Source organism: Scyliorhinus torazame, chromosome 1, assembly GCF_047496885.1.
Source record: "Scyliorhinus torazame isolate Kashiwa2021f chromosome 1, sScyTor2.1, whole genome shotgun sequence".
In the NCBI taxonomy this organism is placed as follows: Eukaryota; Metazoa; Chordata; class Chondrichthyes; order Carcharhiniformes; family Scyliorhinidae; genus Scyliorhinus; species Scyliorhinus torazame.
The window spans coordinates 297,382,031-297,398,524 of NC_092707.1; the positions used below are offsets into that span (position 1 = coordinate 297,382,031).

A 16,494-nucleotide genomic window follows, 5' to 3' on the forward strand; every position below is an offset into this window, starting at 1 on the left:
GGGACCAGAGAATCATAAAGGCCCAGAGAATATAGTGTCCGGCCAATTAATAGGTTGAAAATTGGTCTTAACGATTGACTTGCATCCTCCTGCTGGCACAGGGTGCGAACCTCGATCCGACGCCAGCAGGAGTCCCGACGCATTGATCCCGTTTTTTCCTGACGCTGGAATCTCTGCTGCATTGGGTACTGGTGGCAGGTTGCAGAGAATGCAGCATACATTTTTAAAATGGCACATTCACGTATATGAGAGAATAAAATTGAAGTAAGATTAAGAAATAAAAATAGGGGCAGGAATAGATTATTCAGCCCACGAGCAGGCTCTGTCATTCATTAAGATAGTGACTGATCTGATTGTGGCCTTAACATCACTTTTGTGCCTGTTCCTGATATCCCTTGACTGTCTTGTTAATCAAAATCTATCCAACTCAGCCTTGAATATATTCAATAACACAGTGATGCACTATCAATTACCACAAAGACGAGAGTAGTAGAATAATCGAGGCTTTATTGAGCAAAGATGTTGTGCCTCCTGTAGCTGGAACCAGAATGGCTGCAGCACCGGCGAGCACACACATTTATACACCGCCTACTGGGCGGAGCCAGCAGGCAGGGATTTACCCATGTACCTCTATTATACGTGCCTTACCGTAACACATATGATACTGCTAGTGGTGACTACCACATTCACTCCCTGTTAAAAAAAAAAAAAGAGTCCGGCGGGGGTGGTGGAAAAACATTACACGTTCAGTCTGTCGGGGGCGTTGACCCTCCTCTGCGATCGCCTCAGTCCTGGTGGTGATGTGCATGTTGTCCTTGTCTTCGTCACCCGAGTGGATCCAGTGGGAGGACGGATCATCCTGGGGCGGGGGCTGCGGTGAGGTTCGCTGGAAGAAGGATGAGTGGCGCAGGGGTGAATGAGGCAACCGGGGGGGCGGGGGGGGGGGGGGGGGTGTCAGGTCGGGGGCCGTGGGTGGGGGTGGGGATCCAGCAGGTGCCAGGTCCCGGAGGTAGATTGTGTCCTGGCGCCCGTCGGGTGTGCCACGTAGGCGTACTGCGGGTTCGCGTGTAGGAAGTGGACTCTTTCGACCAAGGGGTCCGACTTATGGGTCCGCACATGCTTGCGAAGGAGGACGGGTTCAGGAACTGTCAGCCTTTTTGGGAGCGAGACCCCGGAGGTGGACTTCCTGGGGAAAGCAAACACAAGTTCGTGAGGGGTCTCGTTAGTCGCGGTGCAGAGGAGCGATCGGATGGAGTGGAGCGCGTCGGGGAGGAACTCCTGCCAGCGGGAGACCGGGAGATATTTAGACCGCAGGGCCAGCAGGACAGCCTTCCAGACCATCCCGTTCTCCCTCTCCACCTGCCCGTTTCCCCGGGGATTGTAGCTGGTCGTCCTGCTCGAGGCGATGCCCTTGCTGAGCAGGAACTGACGCAGCTCATCACTCATGAAAGAGGATCCCTGATCGCTGTGGATATAGGTGGGGAAACTGAACAGAATGAAGATGCTGTACAGGGCTTTGATTATCGTGACAGAAGTCATATCGGGGCATGGGATGGCGAAAGGGAACCGGGAGTACTCATCGACCACGTTCAGAAAGTACGTGTTGCGGCTGGTGGAGGAGAGGGGCCCTTTGAAGTTCATGCTGAGGCGTTCAAAGGGGTGGATGGCCTTCACCAGGTGCGCTCGATCTGGCCAGTCGAAGTGCGGCTTGCACTCTGCGCAGACCTGGCAGTCTCTGGTGACGGTCCTGACCTCCTCAATGGAGGAGGGCAGATTGCGGGCCTTGATGAAATGGAAGAACCGGGTGACCCCTGGGTGACAGAGGTCATAGTGGAGAGCCCGGAGTCGGTCCACTTGTGCGCTGGCACATGTACCGCGGGATAGGGCGTCAGGGGGCTCGCTGAGCTTCCCCGGGCGATACAAAATCTCATAATTATAGGTGGAGAACTCGATCCTCCATCTCAAGATCTCGTTGTTTATGATCTTGCCCCGCTGTGTGTTATTGAACATGAAGGCAACCGACCGTTGGTCAGTGAGGAGAGTGAATCTCCTGCCGACCAGGTAATGCCTCCAATGCCGCACAGCTTCCACAATGTCTTGGGCCTCTTTTTCGACAGGGGAGTGCTGGAATTCGGAGGCATGGAGGGTGAGGAAAAAGGCCACGGGCCTGCCCGCCTGGTTGAGGGTGGCAACCAGAGCTATGTCCGATGCATCGCTCTCAACTGAAAGGGGAGGGACTCATCGACTGCGTGCATCATGGCCTTGGCGATGTCTGCCTTGATGCGGTTGAAGGCCTTGCGGGCCTCAGCCGTCAGGGGAAAAACTGTGGACTGAATGAGTGGGCGGGCCTTGTCCGCATAATTAGGGACCCACTGGGCATAGTCGGAGAAAAACCCCAGGCATCGTTTCAGGGCCTTGCGGGAGTGGAAGTTCCATGAGGGGGCGCATACGGTCAGGGTCGGGCCCTAGGACTCCATTTTCCACGACATAGCCAAAGATGGTGAAGCGGTTGGTGCGGAACATGCATTTCCCCTTATTGTACGTGAGGTTAAGGAGTTTGGCAGTATGTAGGAATTTTTGTAGGTTTACGTCGTAGTCCTGCTGATCGTGGCCGCAGATGGTGACCTTATCTAGGTACGGGAAGGTGGCCCGCAGTCCGTACCGGTCAACCATTCGGTCCATCTCTCGTTGGAAGACCGAGACCCCATTAGTGACGCCGAAGGGAACCCTAAGGAAGCGATAGAGGCGGCCATCTGCTTCGAATGCAGTGTATTGGCGGTCCTCCAGTGCCGATGGGGAGCTGGTGGTAGGCGGACTTCAGGTCCACTGTGGAAAAGACCCGATACTGCGCAATCTGATTGACCATGTCAGATATGCGTGGGAGGGGGTACGTGTCGAGCTGCGTGTACCGATTGATGGTCTGTCAGTCAATGACCATCCTGTGCTTCTCCCCAGTCTTTACTACTACCACTTGAGCTCTCTAGGGGCTATTCCTGGCCTCAATGACCCCTTCCCGCAGAAGCCGTTGGCCCTCCGACCTGATGAAGGTCCTGTCCTGGGCACTGTACCGTCTGCTCCTGGTGGCGACAGGTTTGCAATCCGGGGCGAGGTTCGCAAACAGGGAAGGTGGATCGACCTTAAGGGTCGTGAGGCCGCATACGGTGAAGGGGGGTAGGGGTCCGCTGAATTTTAAGGTTAGGCTTTGGAGAAGGCACTGAAAATCCAGGCCGAGTAACAGGGCAGCGCAGAGGTGGGGGACAACGTACAGCCAGAAGTTGCTAAACTCTACGCCTTGGACGGTGAGGGTCGCGATGCAGTACCCCCGGATTTCCACAGAATGGGATTCGGAGGCCAGGGAGATTTTCTGGGTGGCTGGGTGCACCGGGAGGGTGAAGCGCCTTACCGTGGTGGGGTGGATGAAGCTCTCCGTGCTCCGGGAGTCAAAAGGGCAGGTCATCTCGTGCCCATCAATCTTCACAGTCGTTGTTGCGGTCGCGGGGTTGCAGGGCCAGGACTGATCCAGGGTGATCGAGGCGAGCTGCAGCAGATGCTGGGCGGTCCCGGGCTGGTCAGCGATGGTGGAGGTAGCAGCAGGCGATGAACGACCCGATGAGCAGGGATCCTGAGGCGCTGTCCAAAATGGCGCCGAAGATGGCGGCACCCACGGGGCATACATGGCGGGCAGCATCAAAGATGGCTTGCGGTGACGAAGTTGGCGGCACCCACGGGCTGCATGTGGCTGGCAATGAGGAAGATGGCGGCGCCCCTGCGTCACACGTGGCGGGTGCAGGAACGCTGGGCCTGGAAACAGCGGCGACCGACCGGGCCTGGCAAACAGAAACAAAGTGTCCTTTCTTTCCAGGTTGCGCTCCGCGTCGGGCAGCGCTGCCTGGGGTGTTTGTTCTGCCCGCAAAAATAACACTTGGTGCCCCCCAGGGTTGGCTGGCTGCCGCGCGGCGCAGGCTTGCGGTGAGCTGGAGTCGGCAGCTGGTGGGGCCCATGATGCCCATGAAGGTGCCGCGCGGTCGGGGGCGTACGACTGGACGTTACGGGAGGCCACTTCTAACGAGTTAGCGAGTTGCCTAGTTCCCGCAAGATCAAGCATACCCCCTTCTAGTAGACCTCATGCCCGTAACGAAAGCGTCTCAAATTAAAAGTTCTGTGTGCTGGACTGCCGAAACTGCCTGGCAGTCACAGTTCCTACATAGGATGTGCAGGGCATGCCAGAAATCGTCGAGGGATTCCCCGGGGAGTTGCTGTCTCGTGGACAGGAGGTGCCTGGTGTATAGTTGATTGACTGGTCGAACGTAATGTCCCTTCAGGAGCACCATCGCTTTGGAGTAAGTGGGCGCATCCCGGATGAGGGGAAAAAGGTCAGGGCTCACCCTTGAATAAAGGACTTGGAGCTTCTGCGAGTCCAAGAATTCCTCAGCGGATGTTCGGAGGTAGCTTTCGAAGCAGGCTAGCCAGTGCTCAAAGGTGGACGTAGCGTTGGCTGCTTGAGGGCTCAGCTGCAGGTGATCAGGCTTGATGCGGAGATCCATCATTTAAAAAAATCTTTGCTCAATAAATTGATGCACTATCAATTACCACAAAGACGAGAGTAGTGGAATAATCGAGGCTTTATTGAGCAAAGGTGTTGTACCTCCTGTAGCTGGAACCAGAATGGCTGCAGTACCGGCGAGCACACACATTTATACGCCGCCTACTGGGCGGAGCCAGCAGGCAGGGATTTACCCATGTACCTCTATTATACGTGCCTTACCGTAATACATATAATACTGCTAGTGGTGACTACCACACATAGCCTCCACTGCTATCGGTAGAAGAGAATTCCAAAGAAATTCTTCCTCATCTGCATCTTAAATGGGGGTGGCGTGAATCTCGCTCCGACGCCGGCTGCCGTATTCTCCAGCGCTGGTTTTCAGGCGGGGGCGTTGGCAGTGGCCCCCCCGGCAATTCTCCTGGTCCTGATGGGCCGAGCGGCCGTCCCGCTGGCGTGAAATGGACATGGTCCCACATGGCGGGATCTGGCTGGTACGGTTCTCGGGGGGGGGGGGTGCTGGCCCGCGATCGAGGCCCACCGATCTGCGGGCGGGCCTGTGCCATGGGGGCACTCCTTCCTTCTGTGCCGGCCTCTGGAGGGCTCCGACAGGCCGGCGCGGAGAAGACACCCCCTGCGCATGCGCTAGAATATGCTGGCCCGTTTGCGCATGCGCGGAACCATGCCGGCGGTTCTGCCCATGCGCTAACTCACGCCGGCACTTCAGCACCGGTTGGCACGGCGCCAGCCCCTCTGCCGCCGGCCTAGCCCCCAGAACTGTGGAGGATTCCGCAACTTCCGGTTGGCCCGCGCTGGAGTTGTTCGCGCCATTTTTTTAATGCTGGCACCGGGCCATCGGAGGATTCGGGAGAATCCCGCCCCTTATCTTCAAACTGTCTAGATACCCCCACGAGAGGAAACATCCTCTCAGCTTCTACCCAATCAAACCTCCTCAAAATGTTATGTTTTTCAAACAGCTCCCATTATTCTAAACTCTGATGATTATCATAGAATGTACAGTGCAGAAGGAGGACATTCGGCCTATCGAGTGTGGACTCTACCCAAGCCCACACCTCCACTCTATCTCCGTAACCCAGTAACCCCACCCAATCTTTTTGGACACTTCAGGACAATTTAGCATAGCCAATCGACCTAACCTGCACATCTTTGGACTGAGAGGGGAAACTGGAGCACCCGGAGGAAACCCACGCACACACGGGGAGAACGTGCAGATTCCGCACAGACAGTGGCCCAAGCCGTGAATCGAACCTGGGACCCTGGAGCTGTGAAGCAACTGTGTTAACCACTGTGCTACCGTGCTGCCCTGAATTGTAGGCCCAACCTGTTTGATCTTTCCTCATAAGATTGCACCTTCACCCCAGGAATCAGCCGAGTGATCTGTCTTTGAACTGCTTCCAAAGCACGTATATCAAAACTGTACGCAGTACTCCAGGTGTGGTAGGAGACAGATCAGGAACATCAGAAGAGGAATGAAAAAGGACTGCAAGGTGATCAGAACTGTGCGTTGATCTTTATTTTAGTCATTATGGTGGAAGTAAATTTTTGCTAATATCTGAATGGCTTTGTTACCGTACCTGAAGCTGCTGAATTTGGTATAGCCATACAGGAATGCAAAACCAAAAAACCAGCAAAGGGGACATGGGAACTTTCCTGGAGATGCTTGCAATTGTGGGTTAATTTGAAAAAACACATTTGACAATCTATCATCAATGTATTCCTCTTCTGATAGTAATTAACGTGTATGTTATCTGAAGTTCTAACAGTGTGGGAATTTTCAAACTTAGATTGCCACAAAAAGAGAAAGGTTCCATACCTGTAATTTCCTCTTCTTTCTGGTAAGGCTGCCAGTCCAAGCACTTAAACGCCGCATTCGACTTTTCAGGGCAGCTCTGGAGGAGCCATCCTCGACAAGGTGTTTGGGCTTTCGACATGGGAGTGTATAAGAGGTATATTGTATGGTTCCTCCATCCTCCTCATCAGAGAGCATATTCATGCAGTTAGAAAAGTTGCTCTCAAACAAATCGTGAGAATTAAAAGTCATGTTCTGGTAGCCATCTGAAAATTGATTCCCCGAGGGCATGGAAAGTCCGACACCTGTATCACTGTACAGTGTTTGAAGAGAAGAGAGAGATGATCTTTGGAAGAGCTGCTCATCATTTGGTAAAATGTTTTCTGGATTACTTGCCTCAGTAACATTCCCAGTTGTGTACATTTTATCAAAATCACTAGCATAAGCACAATGTCCCCATGGCAATTCGGACCAGGAATATTCAGAGCTAATTAAGCTACCCTTGCTTGATTTTGATCTCTGCTCACCAAGCAGAATACTCTGGTCCATTAAGTTTCCTGTACTGGCATCAACCTGCACATCACTTTGTTTACTCGAGTCGGATTCCATTGCAGGGGAATATCTCAAAAGCTGAACTGGCCCTTGGGATTCATCACAGGGTGGTTTGCCGCCGCTACTGCCTCCGCCACTGTGAAACTCGACCCTTACATCCCCATCAAATTTTCCCAGAGTTTTGATGAGGACCTTTGGACTGCTTTCTCCCTCTGGTTTCTTGGATCGAGTTACATTTTCAGGCAATCGATGTCCATTTAAAACATGGCCATTGAATTCCAGAGCTTTAGTGCAACTGTCTGTTTTGTCAAGATTAATGCAAGGAAAATGGTTTCCAGATAACAATTTATCATTCCCATGATCATATTTCCCTAGGTGATCCTGATGGCATCTGGCATATACATTACTATTACCCATCAAAGATTTGCACTGACGTGAAGAACTATTGAGGGAGTAATGCTGGTTGCTTTTGTGCTGGGAAAGACAGTTTTTGCCCAGCGATCTTGCTTTGTAACCAATGTTACCGCTACTATATCCCCAGCCGAACGAAGACCGTGACTTTTCATCCTTGGCATGAACGCTTCGAATTTTGAGAGTGCACGACTTCTGTCTGCCACCAGGCATCGACTTCCCCTCGGTGTTGTTGCCTTTAGTTCCTTGCAGATTGTACTGGCTGTCTGAATTACCCATCTTGTGCTGAGGAGAGAAAAAGATTATTAAAGGTTTTATTGCACAGCACTTGGAAAACAGTGGTAGAATTGGACAGTCAGCATGGATTTACAAAAGAGAAATTATGTTTGACAAATTTAGTGGAATTCTTCAAGGATGCAATTAGTAGGGTTATCATAGATTATCATAGAATTTACAGTGCAGAAGGAGGCCATTCGGCCCATCGAGTCTGCACCGGCTCTTGGAAAGAGCACCCTACCCAAGGTCAACACCTCCACCCTATCCCCATAACCCAGTAACGCCACCCAACACGAAGGGCAATTTTGGACACGAAGGGCAATTTAGCATGGCCAATCCACCTAACCTGCACATCTTTGGACTGTGGGTGGAAACCGGAGCACCCGGAGGAAACCCACGCATACATGGGGTGGATGTGCAGACTCCCCACAGACAGTGACCCAAGCCGGAATCGAACCTGGGACCCTGGAGCGGTGAAACAATTGTGCTATCCACAATGCTACCGTGCTGCTCGTGTTGATAAACGTGGTTTATTTGGATTTCAGGAGGCTTTTGGCAAAGTCTCACATGAGAGATTAGCGTGTAAAATTAAAGCGCACGGGATTGGGTTAGTTTATTGAGATGGATAGAAAACAGTTTGGCAGACAGGAAACAAAGAAGAGAGTAGGAATATACCGGTCTTTTTCCGAATGGAAGGCAGTGACCAGTGGGGTACTGCAGGGATCGGTGCTAGGACCCCAGCTATTTACTAATATATCTATACAATGATTTAGATGAGGGAACTAAATGTAATATCTCCAAATTTGCAGATGACACAAAGTTAGGTGGGAGGGTGAGCTGCGAGGTGGTGCAGAGATGCTTCAGTGTGATTTGGACAAGCTGAGTGAGTGGGCAAATGCATGGCAGGTGCAGTAGGATGTGGATAAATGTGAGGTTATTCACGTTGGTAGCAAAAATGGGAAGGCACATTCTCTGAATGGCTATAGATTGGGAGAGGGGAATGTGCAACGTGACCTGGGTGTCCTCACTGAAAGCAAACATGCAGGTGCAGCAGGCAATAAAGAAGGGAAATGGTATGTCGGCCTTCATTGCGAAGGGTTTCGAGTACAGAAACAGTGATGTTTTGCTGCAATTATATAGGGCCTTAGTGAGACCACACCTTGAATTTTGTGTGCAGTTTTGATGTCCTTATCTGAGGAAGGATGTCCTTGCTTTCGAGGGAGTGCAAAGAAGGTGTACCTGATTGATTCCTGGGATGGTGGGACTGGTGTATGAGGAGAAATTGAGTCAATTAGGATTATACACACTGGAGTTCAGAAGAATGAGGAGAATTCTCATAGAAACCTAAAAAATTCGAACAGGACTAAACAGGGTAAATGCAGGAAGGATGTTGCCGATGTTTGGTTTGTCCTAAACCAGGGATTTTAACCTAAGGATAAGGGGTAGACCATTTAGAACTGAGGTGAGGAGAAACTTCTTCACCAAGAGAATGATGAGCCTGTGGAATTCGCTACCGCAAGAAGCAGTTGAGGCCAAAACATTGTATGTTTTCAAGAAGGAGTTAGATATCGCACTTGGGGCTATAGGGATCAACGGATATGGGGGAAAGCGAGAACAGGTTACTGAACAGGCTCTAAAAGCCAAATGGCCTCCTCCTGCTCCTATTTTCTGTTTCTATGAAGATGCTGTATCACTGGTGGGAGTACATAATTACATTGGACTTGATAATTAAAATATAAAATTAAGGACAAATACCCTGATTTGTTCCAGGGCAGGTGTTCCAAGCCGCAGGAAGTGTTTTAGTCCTCAGAAGCATGCATTTTCCCGAAAGCTATTGAGTATGGACACCTCAGCATGCATGATAACAAGTACCCTGCCCGGAAGGCAGCCTGATTGACAGGCTTAGCTCTCTGCTCACTGGGGAATGCTGCAGATGAAATGAAAGAGTACAGCATCGTTTGGAGGTCATGACTGTGTCGGAGGTGTGGATCACAGGCAAAGAAAGGCAATGGAAGAGTGGAATGCCGACTAGCCAAAGTTAAACCATTGGAAAGATCAAATCGGAGACAGATATTTAAATGAATGACCCTGGGAGTGGATTGGCCTCCTGCCAGCTCCTCATTAAAACTGGATGCAGGCTGGGTGAGTTTGAGCTTTTCACTATATTAAGATCCGACCCAAATCCATCCATTTTGCGAGGGGAGCAAAATTACCTCCAAGGTGCCTGAAGCAAAAAACAGAATACACAGCAAGACAAACAGTATTTAAAAACATTTTAAATGTTGAAGTTTCAAAACAAGCCCTTCGTCAGAACAAAATGTCAAACATTAAAATGGCTGAATTACATCAGTGTGCTTTGGTCCAACTCACTCCCCCCACCCTTCTAATCCCACTTCAACTGAGGACTACTATCAATGTCCCTTGAATAATACCTCAGCGAGTGGTTAGTTTATTTTTCAGTAGTGATTCTAAGAGTCATGCAGTGTAATGGCACAATACACTGTACCCCTGATTCCCCACATGCTGTGTTCTTGATCACAGCTGCATTATTATGGGGATGCATGAAGATTGGGCCAAACCTCTACCCATTGAAGTGAGAGAAAGGCAAGGAGAATTTACTGCCACCAGAGGCCAACTGAACAGGGGGACGGCAAAAGCTCAGCGGGTCATTTGTTTGCCCTCTTGGCCAGGGTACTGTGCATCATGCAGGTGAATGTGTAACACAGAAAGCATGACAAGAAATCTTGCTAACTTAAATGTCACATGAAAATGCAATTAGTATAATTGACAAGTATAACTTTAACAATATTCAGAATCCCCAACGTAACAGAATTCCACAAGGTGAAGCAAAATAAAACTTGGACAGATCCATAAATGCTGGTTAGTGCACACACAATGTTTCAAATTCCTGCCTTGTTCCAAAAACTACTGAATCATTGTTATATCAACATGGGGCTCCGCTGTACGTTTCATTTTCTGGCAAAAAAAACTTTACTGTGCTTCTATAATTTTCCTATTATTAGTCATCAGTGATTTCAATCCTGAACAAATGAGGCAATGTTCTTTCTGTAGATTCTCATACAACATGCTGCTTGTTCATGACATTCAACTGAAGTGATTTCATTTTCATTACTCTTCCCTCCAATTTTCCCTCTGCCTCAGACTCCTGTTGGGCTACAGTTTCACAATGTCAACAGATTCCAACATTTCACCTAATTGGCTATTCTTCATGCACAAGTGGAGACCAAGGCATCAAAAGTCAAGGCTGCCCCCAGCCACACTGCCATGCAACAGTTATGAGAGAGGAAATAAAGAACTGAAACATTGGCCATTTTTTCTCCCAAACAACCTAACGTCAAGACTTTTCAAAATACCTCCACAATACTGTTCTTTTCTCCTCACCCCTCCTTCCAACTGAGAGCAGCTAACGCAGCACAAACCCCAAAGTCTAAATCAGCATCTTTTCTAGTCCAGGCAGCTCAGTGGAATACAACTTAATGCACTGACCCACCTATCAGGGAGCAGTTCGGCAATCATCTCTCAGTATTCATGGGTAACCAATTTCAAGGCGGAAAGGTTATCTTTCAGGTTGGAAAATTCCACTTAAACGTTTCTGATTTAACAGAACTACAATCTTGTACAGCAGTACAAACAGAAAAACACTGAACATCAGGTTTTGGATAAATGCTGTTAGGCAGTCAAATCTCTGCAGAACAGAAGAACAAACTCCTTACCTTTGCAACAATTTAAAATCACCTTTAAACATTTAGGAATGAAGCGTCAGTTCCTTAATCCTGCTACCCAGAGCTTTCACCTTTAAAAACCCCCTTAGCAGTAAAACCAACTTGATCTTCCATCAGTTGCTGTTCCAAAGCTGAACATGTCCTTGAAATCTAAAAAGACTCATGCCCAGCTTGCAGTACAATGGCAGTATATGTGATATGTAACTAAAAATATCAGAATCAACCTGGTTTTCATTTGGTTTGTAGATCAATACTGGAATAAAGCAGGCAACAATCTGCAGTAAATCACCATAAAGTGAAAGATACACATGAATGATTCCAAGTGTTTGTACAATTATCTTTACATAACCATCCCAATTATGCTTGCATTATTACCAAGAGGAAACTTGCTCTAAGTAAATTTATCGGAGTTTAAATCATATGCTGCCTTGTTAGAACCATGTTTTTCGCTCTACAAACAGTAAGCCAAGGACTGAAAGTTCGTTAACTAATTTATAGCAGTCCTTCAGGCCTCAGGGTTCCAGAATATTACAATTCTCTGCCTTGTGTGTTTTCTAACCTTCTAACGTGTAGGCTTGCCAACACCCTCCCCCAACCAAAAAAGATTTGTTAACCTTTTACCCCAAACAAGAGGTCATAGTGTAGTGCACAGCTGGTAGACTTTACAATGAAGCTTGGATGTCAGTAAATTGACAGATACAATGTAAAGCTGCATTATCTCTGGTGAGCATACAATGTCTAATGCAGAGCTGCCTAAAAAAGCTTCTAAGCATTTCCATTCCTTGGATATAGTTTGTCCAAATTTCGATTGAATTTGATTGAAGAAGCTCTGTAATTAGTTAAGATACGAGTAATGAAAGACCACACAAAATCACACAACAAATTGGTGCTTCTTTTACCTACTGTGACACATGAGCCACAAGGCTGTTCACAAATTAATTTTCTACCATTGGGATTTGTCTCAAGTTAAAACTGTCCAATTACTAGTACCTTGCACCCACTTGATGCTTAACATACATGTGGAAACCTGTGTGTACTACCTAGGTCTGATACCAATATAATTCTTGCAGTTAACATTGTACAATCTCGTGCAGGAACTACTATGTTGATGAAAATAAATGTGCTTCATAATTCTAACAGGCAAGTGGTTTATCTCTACATTCTCTGCAGCTGGCAGTAGTTTATTTTCATAGTTTAAAAATCATGATAGTAAAGACAATTCATCACTACAGTCACATACAGCTTGCATGTTAGCTAAAATTCTAGAGCACAAAGACTAATTAGAAGTTAACAAAGCTGAAATGCTCTGGTATCCTAAAGTATGCAGGCAGGCAAGAACTTAAGAATGCCATGGTGCTTTATAGTTTAACAGGAGTTGTGCTTTTGCCTTAGATCACATGATCCCATTAAAGAACAATGGAAGGTTATATGCCTATAAAAGGGGTGCATTGCCTCAGACTGGCATTACTGAGCAAGTCAGTATAAATACCCATTGCTTATGGAATACTAGTCTCATCATCTGGAAGGGTTTATGATTAAACTCCAATCACATGGGGGAAAAATCTTTGGGTTTGAAACAGTAGATATGTTAATAAAACAAGTTAATAACAATAAAGGGTGCCCCAAAATTATACTAACAGGTCCCATGTCCATTGGAGAGATCAAGTTAACACATATTCAGAAAACATCAGTTGGGAAGAAAGTGGAGAGAGAGGCCACTGACTCGTTAAACGTGCTGCATTTTAGGGACAGCACAGTGGCGCAGTGGTTAGCCCCATAACACCGAGGACCCGGATTCGATCCCGGCCCCCTGTCACTGCCCGTGTGCAGTTTAGACATTGTCCCCATGTCTGCGTGGGTCTCACCCTCACAACCTAAAGATGTGCAGGGTAGATGGATTGGCCACGCTAAATTGCCCCTTGAAAAAATGTTTTAAAACATGCTGCATTTTACAATGTCCTGCAGATGGTACAAAGAACATTGCATAACCACATCATAAATAGAGGATTTACACATTTTAAGCCCCAGTTCACACATTATCTGATTTTTGCCATGGACTTTGCAGTCAAAAAAATGAGAAGATTAATGGGAAACCTCACAAGAGGTGTATAACATAACTAAGTGTAGATAAGGTCAGTCCTGAATACTACATGAAATTCAACAAGAGACAGAAATTCAAATTAACACTAATTTAAAGCTAGTGAATAAATTGCTCATAGTAGTAATCAACACATGGAACGGATACTGAACCAAAAACTGAACTGTTCGAGAAGAAAATGCATGTTGTGATGGGAAAAGAGTGGATTCCTTCTGGACGGCCTGTCGTTATTTTAAGCACAATCTTTTTTTTTTTTAAATTTAGAGTATCCAATTCTTGTTTTTCCAGTTAAGGGGCAATTTAGTATGGCCATTCCACCTATCTTGTACATCATTTTAAGATGTGGAGGCGAGACCCACGCAGACACGGGGAGAATGTGCAAACTCCACACGGACAGTGACTGGGGGCCGGGATCGAACCCGGGTCTTCGGCGCAGTGAATTTTGAGCACAATCTTATCATTGTCAAAAAAGTGCTAATCAAATACACAGAACTAGGTAGCAGTGCAAGTATGTATTAAGAGCGCCTGGTGATATTTAATGAATCATAACCGAACAACATAAGTTTTGGTTTGTGCAAAAAATTCAAAAACTTACTGTTTATGAAATAATGCGATAAAAATGTTTTCGCACTTTGTGTCAGTATTAATCACTAAATGCTCCACTTCAGTCACATTCTCCACTATTTTACCATAACGTGGCTTTTTAGCTCACATTTGTTAACTCTCATGGCTTGGCACATCATCCATTGGAGGAATCCAATGTAAATATGTATTCCTGCTGTCAAGCATTATTTTACTTTTATTTTCCACACTGTAAATTTTACAGAAAAGCAGCTGAATTAAATTCGGAGCATCAATTTTTACAGGTCAAATTTTCCTAGTTGACCAGCCAATTCTACACAACCAAATGCTACTGTTAATCTGCCTGGACGGCGACTGCTTGTGCTTCTTAGTGCTTTCCAAGGCTACTGGGCAAAATTCTCCATTTGGGTGAGTATGGGCGTGATTGAACGGGACAGAAACAGTGGTGTCCCATTTTTGGTGACTTCGGTGGGGTGCTTCTTGAGGCCGGCAGCACCAAGATCAGCACTGCTATTTAATGGCACTTTGCCATATTTTTTGCCTTGGCCCAGCCAGGAATGCCCTGCCAAGGCTACACTTTAGCCATTTCCTACACTAGCAAGCTCAGCTCGTCGGTACAGGAAGAGCATTCGCAGACCTGGCGGCACTTTTAAATACCACTCTAAGCTTTCAACCCCTCCCCCCACCCCCACGGCCTCCAGACCCCCCAACACGCACCCAGCTTACCTCTTACAGGTCCTCGAGCCCCCTTTCATCCCATCTCATAAGGGCAAAGCACACCCCAGGCCTGATCCCTAGCAACCAGGCACCTTGGCAGTGCCAGCCCGGTACCGTGACAGTTCCACCCAAGCACCCTAGCAGGGGCCAGTGGCCACCTGGGTGGCACTGTGAAGGTGCTAGGCAGGCAGTGCCAAGGTGCCCAGGTATCAGTGGGAATGCCAGGGTACCACCCTGCCCAGAGCCTGACCACCCAGGGGTCTTTAATGGCCTGAGAGACCCCCTGCCCCCCCCCCCCTCAGGTGATGTTACGCCTGGTCCACATTTGTGTGGACAAGTGCTAAATGGCATCATGGCGAGGTCTCCCAGGCAAGGCTGTTAGTTCCCAGGCCCGCAGACATATTTCAATGAACCTCCTGCCCCGGCCTCGCCTTGCAATCTACCTTCGGTCGAGCTTCAGACCTAGCTTGTAATGGCTGCATGAGTTCTGCAGCACAGTTCTGTCCAGATAAACACTGTTGTGTGGCACCAGGGGCAAGGAGAGTTCTATACTCCCAACCCCAAGGGGCAGTACTGATCCAACTTGGTGACACAGGAGGATTCATGGGTCCAGCAGTATGGTACTGTCCGTGAAGACCAGCTTGGCATGGAGATAAGGGCAGGAACCGGTGTGCCCTCGCACAGTGGTGACAGTATATCAGGAGCAGTGCAGCACTATTGCAGAACGCTGTTGCACTCATCCCAAAGTCTCTGGTGAACTGAGAACATAGTGCAGAAGGAGGCCATTCGGCCCATCGAGTCTGCACGACCTACTTAAGCCCTCACTTCCACCCTATCCCCGTAACCCAATAACCCCTCCTAACCTTTTTGGTCACTAAGGGCAATTTATCATGGCCAATCCACCTAAACTGCACGTCTTTGGACTGAGAGGAAACCGGAGTACCCGGAGGAACCCCACACAGACACGGGGAGAATGTGCAGACTACGCACAGACAATGACCCAGCGGGGAATCAAACCTGGGACCCTGGTGCTGTGAAGTCACAGTGCTATCCGCTTGTGCTACCGTGCTGCCCGCCTTGTGCACGCCTCTCATTAACAATTGGGTTTGCCGCCGGTGCAATTTCACGCAAGATTGGAAGGTCCGGCAGGATTCCGATGGGCAACAGTTTTAATAAGCAATCATGAAATGCAATTTAATGCAAAAGACGTTTGCACCGCCCAGCAGTTGGAAGAGCAACATTGGGAGAATTGCAACTTGATTTCGCACCGGCAGGTTTCCAATTTTCCGTCTCCTGCCAGATTCACTGTGCTCTTCCACCACCAAACCCGCCGGGGGCTGCTTAGGAGAATTCTGCCCCAGAATGTGTCTTTCCTCACCAGTTTTCCCCAAGTGAGAGGTGCTGGTTAAAATATAGACCAAGAGCGCAATTCAATGTGAAAAAAATCTTATGTCCGGTTTTGGGCGCATTTAGTGGGGTGTTTCTCGGCAGCTGCAGTGTTGAGAAAGACCCCGCTTTTCAACGGCACTTTGCCATTTTATTTAGTCTCCGGGGTTTCTCTCCGTCAACGATGCACTCGAGTCATTTCCTGAAGGAGTGCCAGAGGAAGTGCCAGAAGGAATGCCAGGGTGCCACTCTGCTCTGTCCACAACCACCCAGGGGTCCCTAATGGCCTGGGCGACCTCCCAAGGTGCCACGTTTGCGGAAACCTTTACTAAAAGGCGCCCTGGCGAGGTCACCCAGGCACGGCCGTTAGGTCCCA

The 16,494-nt window shown here is 48.4% G+C and overlaps 1 protein-coding gene across 4 annotated transcripts in view; it reads right to left on the reverse strand.

The window, feature by feature from the left end:
• The window catches only part of LOC140422747 (rho guanine nucleotide exchange factor TIAM2-like), a 586,909-nt gene that overhangs the window by 340,280 nt on the left and 230,135 nt on the right, over nt 1-16,494 (reverse strand). For all 4 annotated transcript variants that reach the window (XM_072507702.1, XM_072507695.1, XM_072507699.1 and 1 more), the window contains one exon: nt 6,378-7,601. In XM_072507702.1, the coding sequence (XP_072363803.1) occupies nt 6,378-7,595 (1,218 nt within the window). In that variant the 5' untranslated portion in view covers nt 7,596-7,601. The remainder of the gene's footprint in view (nt 1-6,377; nt 7,602-16,494) is intronic.